The following is an 8,581-nucleotide window of genomic DNA, read 5'->3' on the forward strand; positions in this document are numbered from 1 at the left end:
TTTGACTTTTTTAGTTTATAGATACTTGTAGATGCATATAAATATATATGAATTAGAAAAGCCAAAACAACCTACAATTTGTAACGGAGGAAGTAATATCTATAAATCTAGAAAACTCAAAACAAATATAATTTGGGACAGAGGGAGTACCAGTTAGCCCATAAGTTGAAACAAAGACAAATCCATATGATTGGTAGGTCTACTGTATCTTTATACTCCCCCAAAATATACCCCCTATGACAGAGCAACACTCTTGTTAGTTACAAAGGCAAGAGTGCAAGGTTAACTGAAATTTTGTACACTTTGTCGTGTAAACCAAGAAATCAACAGAGAACAGCACTGCCTTCCTCGCAAAAAGAAACATTTCTCCAGTGCCCAGATCGCTTCATTGGGAGTACATTTCATCCCAGGTGTTTCGTATTCGTTCCAGAAGGTAATGACAGCATGCTACAACACATCAGGCAACTAGCTTCAGAAAACATCTACAGCTAAGCTACATAGGTTCAGGCAAATCCACATTTCTCTAGCAACCAAAGTTCTGGACATGCCACGCTGACATGTTTCACCCGTTGTGCTACAAAAGTGGGGACGCCACTGCCAGCCTCATTGCATCCTGCTTGTCTGTTGCACGAACTCATCATCTTTCATGTATTTCTCCTGAACTTCTGCTGTTGTATCCACACGTCAAGGAAAAAAAAAAGGGAATTTGCAAGTGCATGGACAGATAATGATGTACTACAGAGCATTTTGCAACCAAGTGCAGCAGCACTTAAACACTAAACTTTTTATTCTTTTATTTCAAATCTTGGGTGTAACTGTTAGTAGGGAGCATATTCCTACATACGTAACAGAGGAATACTACTGAAGTAAATATAACTAACCAGATTTCACAAAACAACACAGGCTAGCTGACTATTTCGTGTGGTTTGCCTTGTGATCCTGTTACCACATGCTTGCCACAAAATTTAATGGCATGCAGTGACATGATCTGCAACGGAAGTCTAATGATTATTCCATATGGTCTTATACCAGTGTGTGCAAGAGATAAGCGGTTTAATAATGTGCTTCTAGACCATTGAACATAGCATAGAAACTAAAGGCAATAAAAGACTTGTTTGAGAAGATTATTGAAAGAACAAGTAAAGGATATCTGTAGTAGTCCCAATCAAGAGGCGCTGCCGCAATTTTGCTGAATTCAACAGCACTACTGTCAATAGAAGAAAATATATAACCATTGCTCTTGTCAATCAACTTCACAAGATTGCCAACACTTTCCTTGTCCTAGAGGCCAAAAATACTTGTAAGAGCTGAGGCAATGAGAACATGGATTGAAATAACCTAATCTTTCAAATACAGACCTGGATGTCCAAAGTTGAAAAATTGACTAAACCAAAATCGTCAATAACATCACAGAGCTCCTTAGTCAGTTTCCTGTAAGCAGGTTCACCCAAAAAGATTATAAATGAGAAAGTGTAAATGTGCTGTGTTGACATCAGATAATAGAAATATTAGCATAAGACCAACAACGTTAGCATGTCTTTCTGTGATTTATTTACTGGTCACAGAATCTGAAGCTCATATCAGTGGACAAGAACTATACCCATACTGAAGAATGATCTACTAGAAAACCTAGATATGTTGAAACAGTACACATATCCTGAACCCAATTTCAGTTTGCCACCTTTGTTTTAGAGCTCATACAAAACTTAGACATCATGCTGCACAGGGTGACAACAAGATTTTTATGCAGGTGCATTATACTGCATCTATTCACAAGCGAAGAACTAGAAAGTAAGCATTGCATTGTTTCGGTATCTGATCGAGGACATTGAAGATGTCTGAATGATTTGTATAAACTTTATCAAGTCTAAACTTTCAGTAGATACAACTTTCGGTATCTGATGCAGTAAATTAAGCATTTACAGTTCTGAAATTCACCTGTACTTGGCAGAACGAGGATCCTGCTCAAGATGGTGTTGCAGATAAGAAAGATCTTGGACATCAGTGTAGAAGTCAAGATTGAATGCTGCCAATCAGGAAGATGAATAAAATACAACAGCAAAGAGGTTTAATCAACTAAAAGATGATGCAGATATCAAATTCCACAAGCAGAAACAAATCCTCAAATGCTTGGAAGATGGAATGCATAATACCTAAATTTCCATAGTTCTCAATGAGGTCAATCTTTGACAAGACATTGATGTGTGGCAATTCCAAGTGTAGCATTGTTGACAGTGAAAGAAGTAAAGCACTCACATACTTCCCAGGATCACAGCATAAATGGGCATCAATAAGGTGCACAGCAGTCAGCTGCAGAACACAGTAAAGAAAGATTGAACAATCTAGTTCATTAGCATTAAGGTATTCTGGACAGATCGAAAACAAGTGTATACCCTCAAGTTTAGCTTTTTGATGAGTTTATTGATAACACTTCTTGCATTTGAGTGAAGGAAGAAAAGTTCAACTTGTCCCGGAAAATCAAATAACAGATAGTGATCTGCAGAAATGTTAAGATTTGCAAATCAATAAGGGCCAAAAAAGTACAATTTGAGCAGCATGAGTGTTTACTGAGTTCAATGCTCATCTACTATGAGTCTATAACTGTCAACATTAAGAAATAGCTCAATAGACAGAAGAAATAATTTGTAAAAGGACTGAGGTGCAATCGCCAGAATAACATTATACATTTCTATAAAATTCTAACTCTGATTGGATCATTAGCCTATTAGGATCATAAAGCCCTATGTAAATAACAAGTCTATGGAGATTAGATATTCACAAGTTTTTCCATCAGAATGCTTGGCGCTTTTGGGATACATTCTTAGGGATATTGCCGCTAACCATAGAATTTTATTGATGCAGATAGATATTCTGTACTCACCTTCAATAAGAGGCTGCAATTTTTGCTCAAGCCAGTCAATATTCTTCTCCAAGTAATCCATGCAATAAACAAGCCCTAGCGTAGATATTAGCATTATAAGCAACCATATCATTATAAACAAATTTTGACATGCTTGATCGTTGAACAAAACTAGCGGGCTAGGAGCAACCTCCATTTGGGCCAAGCGAATGCTCAGCCATGACATCACTGAGTTTTATCAGGTCCTCAATGTTTACAGCACATTCATATCTAGTTAGCACTGTCAAGGACACATTCCAATTGTAACTGCAGGTAGCGCACCAAGGCATAATTTGACAAGAGAAGTGATTATACGGAAAGGTGGATTTTAGAGCTCAAAGAGCAGAGGATACGGCAATGCATCATTGGCAGGGTCAAGATTCACAACTGCAACTTTCCTGCAACAGAAGCAAGGGAGCACATGAACAAAACAATCCATGTAAGCAAATAACTTGGCTTCCTTTTCCCCGACTTTTACCCCAATGGCGCAATCAAACTCTCTGCGCAACTTATAGCACCAGCAATCTATGTTACTATGGTACTACTACAAATACTCAACACTCGCAATCTAGTTCAGCACAAGAGGCCAGAGGGTACGAATTGAATCACACGGCAGGTCACTGAACAGCAAGGCAAGGTCGAGCACGTTCCACTTCGCTGGAGAATCTTGCGAGGAGCCGAGCATGAACTAGTGAGGAGCGAAGCGGCATACCTTCCGAGGAGGGAGAGGAACTGCGACATGCCGTTGCAGTAGGTAGTCTTGCCAGAGCCCGGCGGGCCGATCACCACCTGCCCGAACACCATCCCCGAGGCCTCCTCCGCTCCAACCACGACTTCAACTCTTGATACTCACTAATCTACCAAAAGCCGCGGCGCGGGGCAGGGTAGGGTTTTCGCCGGAGATGGCCGCGGCGCCGCCGCCGGTGAGTCAAGCAGAGAGTTCTGGAACCGCAAAGGCGAGAAACAGACAGAGGCTTGTTGGGTGGTTCGGCTTCACTTTAATCTCACTTGGCCCATCAAGGTAAAGCCCGCTACAACACACGGCCCAGTAAAGCAGCTTTAGTTTACGGGCCATACGGGCCAGCCTGATCGTTGGCGCCGTTGCTGCTCGTCGCCGCCGGAAACGCATGCGCCGCCATCTCCCAACAATCGCCATCCTCCCGCCGCGATGCGCCCCCGCGCCTCCTTCCGCGGCCGCGGCCGGCATCGCCGTCCCGGAGGTGCTGTCCCTCCTGGAGCGGGCCATCTCCGGGGGGGACGTGCTCCGCCTCGGCCGCGCCGCGCACGCGCTCCTCGTCAAGACGGCGCTCACCAGCCACACCCTCCTATCCAACCGCCTTGTCGCGCTCTACTCCCTGCTCCCGTCCCCGGACGCCGCGATCGCCGCCTTTCACGACCTCCCGCACAAGAACCCGCACTCCTACAACACGCTACTCGCCACGCTGTCGCGCAGACCGGGCACCCTCCCCGACGCCCTCCACCTGTTCGATGCAATGCCGGCCGACGCACGCAACCTTGTCTCCTACAACACCGTCTTATCGTCGCTCGCGCACCACAGCAGGCAGGAAGAGGCTCTCCGCTTGGTTGCCCGGCTCGCCAGGGACAGGTTCTTGGGGCCAGGGTTGGCCATCGACCGCTTCACGGTGGTCAGCATGGCGACTGCGTGCGCGGGAATCGGAGCTGAGAGGCCGCTACGGGAGATGCACGGCGCGGTGCTGGTGTCGGGTATGGAGATGACCATCATCATGGCCAACTCCATGGTGAACGCCTACAGCAAAGCTGGAAGGGTGGAGGATGCGAGGCGGGTGTTTGATCAGGTCAGCGTCCGGGACAAAATCACTTGGACATCGATGATCTCTGGGTACTGCCAAGCGAAGATGCTTGATAAGGCAGTGCAGGTGTTTGATATGATGCCGGATAATGATAGGGTTGCATGGACAGCATTAATATCTGGGCATGAGCAGAATGGAGAGGAGGATGCCGCTCTTGAGCTGTTCGAACGGATGTTGGCCGAGGGGGTATGGCCAACGCCTTTCTCCTTGGTGTCAGCTTTGGGTGCATGTGCCAAACTTGGGCTTGTCACACGGGGGAAGGAATTGCACTGCTACATCTTGCGCCAAAGCATCGGGACAGACCCTTTCAACATCTTCATCTACAATGCGCTCCTTGACATGTACTGCAAGTGTGGTGACATGATGGCGGCTATGGCACTGTTTCACCGGATGCCTGAGAAGGACTACATCTCTTGGAACTCGATGGTTACCGGGTTCTCACATAATGGTTTGGGAAAGCAGTCGCTTGACACATTTGAGGAGATGTTGGTAGCTGGAGTTCAGCCAACCCATGTCACTTTTCTTGCTGTCCTCACGGCCTGCAGCCATTCTGGTCTAGTATCTGATGGACGCCTCGTTCTTGAATCAATGGAGGACCATGGTCTTGAACCTAGGGCAGAACACTATGCTGCCTACATAGACGCTCTTGGTCGGAATTGCCAGCTGGAAGAAGCAACTGAGTTCATCAAAGATTTGCCATCCAGGATTGGTCCTGGTACAGCTGGGTCCTGGGGAGCTCTCCTAGGTGCATGTCGTATTCATGGAAATATCGAGCTTGCAGAGGAAGTGGCAGAGTTCCTCTTCCGGTTAGAGCCTGGGAACAGTGGTCGGTATGTCATGCTGTCAAACATCTATGCCGCGGCAGGACAGTGGGATGATGCACGTCGAGTCAGGGGACTCATGAAGGAGAAGGGCCTTAGGAAGGATCAGGCTTACAGTTGGATCGAAGTGCGGAGTGCAAAGCACGTATTCGTTGCTGAGGACATGTCTCATCGTGAGGCAGATGAGATATATGAGATGTTGGGCAAGCTTCTCGACCATATGCGCATAGCAGGGGATCCTACTGAACACCAGCTTGATTTGTGTTGAGAGAAACTGCCCATGTGTAAAAAAGCATTGCTCCTGAATATTCAGGACAATCACTCTGGTATGGCCACTCTAAAGCGAGGTCCACTGATTTGCCATCGGTGTCCTCATTCCTTGCCAAGTAAAGTATTAAGCCTTGTGATGCTGCAAAACAGCTCCAGCGTCCAGGGCTTCAGTTGTTGCAGAAGCACAAATGCTCCACAAGGTTTACCTAGAGAATCAACTCCAGTGAATTCAATGCTCCAAGTGCCGTACCATGGCATAATCTGTCAGGCTTCAACCACATCAAAACCTACAAGAGTTTGACTCATTCAGTTTTAGTTCTATGTTAACTTCAGAATCAAATATTCCTGTGCACCATACCATCAGCTGATCTTTCTTTTTTACCATTGACTGATTCTTCAGAACGGTGATAAATGTTAGAAGGTTAATAGAGATTCTGATTTGGTGTAGTTTGTAACTCTAGGTATCTTTTGGACAACTGATCACTTTCTTGTCCAAATTAAGGGCAATGATTCTAAAATATTCAGCATCCGGATCTCACACGAATGGTTCACTGGATGCATAATTCGGCCTAGAGTTCATGTCATTGCGAATTGTGAAGAACCAACACTTGCTCGTCAGGAATAACGGCATATGCTTTTTATGTGACGATGTTTGCTGGGCAGTAAATTTTTGGGCTGTGGTTGAAGAGTTTGCGTTGCTTCAATACATTTAGGTCACGAATTCAGACCCTCTCTCAAACTAGAGGCCGTTCATGTTGGAAACTCGGGTCGGGAGGCTGGAGCTGGAAATCGAAGAATCTGCCGGGCCCGACGCAAAGTTCCCACTTCCTTGCTGGCGGCCCTCAAGCCTTGATCGAGCGGTGAATGTGACTGCTTGCAGCAGCGCCAGAGAATATTACACAGTGGGGGCACCGTCTCCAAAACAAAGCACATAAACACAGCAATTGGACAAACACATCGAGCGATGGCTGTTGTTGGGCGACACTGTGCTAGCTGTGTTGACAGAAGCATATGCATCCACATTCCATGGCCAAGCTGAAGGTAACCAGATCACCATCATTACACAAAGCAGAGTACTTTTGTAACACGGGTAGTACATATAGAATCATAGAGCTTTCAACAATTAAGACGAAGAAAGCAGACAGGAAAAAAAAAACAGTTACCTTTTTACCTGTAATAAAAGATGAAAAGAAATGAATGAAACAATGAGGAGGAGCAATCGTCACGGGTGATGTAGACATGCAGTAACAACCCACATGAACACACGAGGAGCAAAGCGCCCATTCACTCCCCACCACTGACCCTCCATCCATCAGGCAACCGCCGATCGCTCGTTTCGCCCAGGCAGAGGCTCGCTGCAGGCAGGCGACACCGACGCCACCAAACCAACCGAGCTGCGGCTCCTGCTCGCCCTCGCGCCTGACACCGAAGCGATAGCGCGAGCCGGAGGCCGCAGGGAAGTGGGCGACCCACCCAGCACTCCATGGCAACAGGAGAGGGACGAATCATTCGTTGCATTCGCCTCGCTTCTCTGCTGTGCGCGGCGCCTGCGGCCAGCAACCACAGCACCAGCCGCGCCCGTCACTTCTTCCCTTATCCCGCGAGGCAGAACGTGCAGGCATCGGCGAGACCATGAGCGGCTGCAGGCATCTTGCTGAAACGAATGGGTGGATGAAGCCTTGTGCCGAGCAGAATGTGTCGATGCCGCTAATTCCCATGCATGTGTCAGGGTGCCCGCACGCTCACCCGGCGAGGTGCTTCTTGCAGGCGCAGAGATGGAATGAACCCAATTACCCAACACAATCCCTGCAGAGGCAGAGCAAGAAAGTTTTTTCAACCAAGTAAATGCTGAAACCATAGAGGACTGGACTGGAGGGGCTAATTCCTCAATGATTTGATGGCTTGCATGCAGCTCCTGCAAAGGTTTGCACAAGGTTTTTAATTGACACGTTCCGGATCATGCCAGCGCATTCATCAAATGCTGCAATTTTACAGACTACTCCTCCGATCCCTTTGACGGCTACTACTGAAGGCTGGAATAGGGATTTGCCACCCTGCATTCTGTAAAACTCGACAACATGACCAATGATAACACGAGATAGGCATCTTCAGACTTGCAGAACAAAATAGCATGAGTTCTATGCTGATGCATGAGCTGGTACATCTCACCTCGATCAGCACCATGCACGCCGCATCCACCAGACATCTTCAGAGCTGCAAAAGCACACCCTGCGCGTGGGCATCCGGCCATCCACGCACGTTCCAAGGATCCGACCTTGCAATGTGGTGGACACTAGATTGAACGCAGAACTGCGTCATGGGTACGTCACCGTGCGGATGGCGCCAAAGAAGCCCCTCCACCGCATGACAGATGGGCCCCTCTCTTGTCCAGGGATTAGGTTGCCTCCCTCACGTGTACTATACCGGCATGAATCCGGTGGTGGACTCGAGCCTAATCCTTTCTCCCTTTCATGGCCTGCCATAAAGAAGCAGAGAGCATGCACGAGGCACACAAAAGGCAAAGGAAAAGCGAGAGGCTGAGGTGCCTGCAGGAAACACTGTGGGGGCAGACGGGGAGTGAGGGGGATGATAGTGCACCATGGAATGGTGGAGCCACATCTTTTTCTGGGAGCTAAGCACAGGGAAGTGGTTAGGGTACTTGCTGGAAGATTCGGTGTCCATGATTCCTCATGAGGATATAAGCTACCGTCTCGCAGGCCATTAGAGAGGGGTCGTAGCTGATTCTGCATACATTACTC

General features: G+C 47.2%; 2 protein-coding genes across 2 annotated transcripts; one reads left to right on the top strand and one right to left on the bottom strand.

Moving 5' to 3' along the window:
- Nucleotides 1-179: 179 nt before the first annotated feature.
- LOC101776930 (GPN-loop GTPase 2) lies at nucleotides 180-3,862 on the bottom strand. The gene is made up of 10 exons (XM_004952755.2): nucleotides 3,612-3,862; nucleotides 3,253-3,297; nucleotides 3,051-3,130; nucleotides 2,882-2,956; nucleotides 2,394-2,497; nucleotides 2,154-2,310; nucleotides 1,939-2,026; nucleotides 1,359-1,431; nucleotides 1,151-1,281; nucleotides 180-673 (listed from the first exon to the last, which is right to left on the bottom strand). The coding sequence occupies exons 1-10, from the start codon at nucleotides 3,701-3,703 to the stop codon at nucleotides 604-606; spliced, it is 915 nt and encodes a 304-aa protein (XP_004952812.1). The 5' UTR covers nucleotides 3,704-3,862; the 3' UTR covers nucleotides 180-603.
- A 122-nt stretch (nucleotides 3,863-3,984) lies between these two features.
- LOC101776272 (pentatricopeptide repeat-containing protein At2g13600) lies at nucleotides 3,985-6,332 on the top strand. Its single transcript, XM_004954933.3, has one exon. It carries the CDS (start codon nucleotides 4,027-4,029, stop codon nucleotides 5,818-5,820), a length of 1,794 nt encoding a protein of 597 aa, XP_004954990.2. The 5' UTR covers nucleotides 3,985-4,026; the 3' UTR covers nucleotides 5,821-6,332.
- Nucleotides 6,333-8,581: the final 2,249 nt, after the last annotated feature.

Source organism: Setaria italica, chromosome I, assembly GCF_000263155.2.
Source record: "Setaria italica strain Yugu1 chromosome I, Setaria_italica_v2.0, whole genome shotgun sequence".
NCBI lineage: Eukaryota > Viridiplantae > Streptophyta > Magnoliopsida > Poales > Poaceae > Setaria > Setaria italica.

What these genes read in the sequence shown, in the direction of transcription:
- LOC101776272 (XM_004954933.3), top strand. Translation starts at nt 4,027, where the DNA reads ATGCGCCGCCATCTCCCAACAATCGCCATCCTCCCGCCGCGATGCGCC.
- LOC101776930 (XM_004952755.2), bottom strand. Translation starts at nt 3,703, where the DNA reads ATGGTGTTCGGGCAGGTGGTGATCGGCCCGCCGGGCTCTGGCAAGACT. An exon ending in ATTGCAGCCTCTTATTGAAG is followed by an intron (nt 2,498 to 2,881) that starts GTGAGTACAGAA and finishes ACATTTCTGCAG; the next exon opens with ATCACTATCTGTTATTTGAT. An exon ending in CCTCGTTCTGCCAAGTACAG is followed by an intron (nt 1,432 to 1,938) that starts GTGAATTTCAGA and finishes ACCTGCTTACAG; the next exon opens with GAAACTGACTAAGGAGCTCT.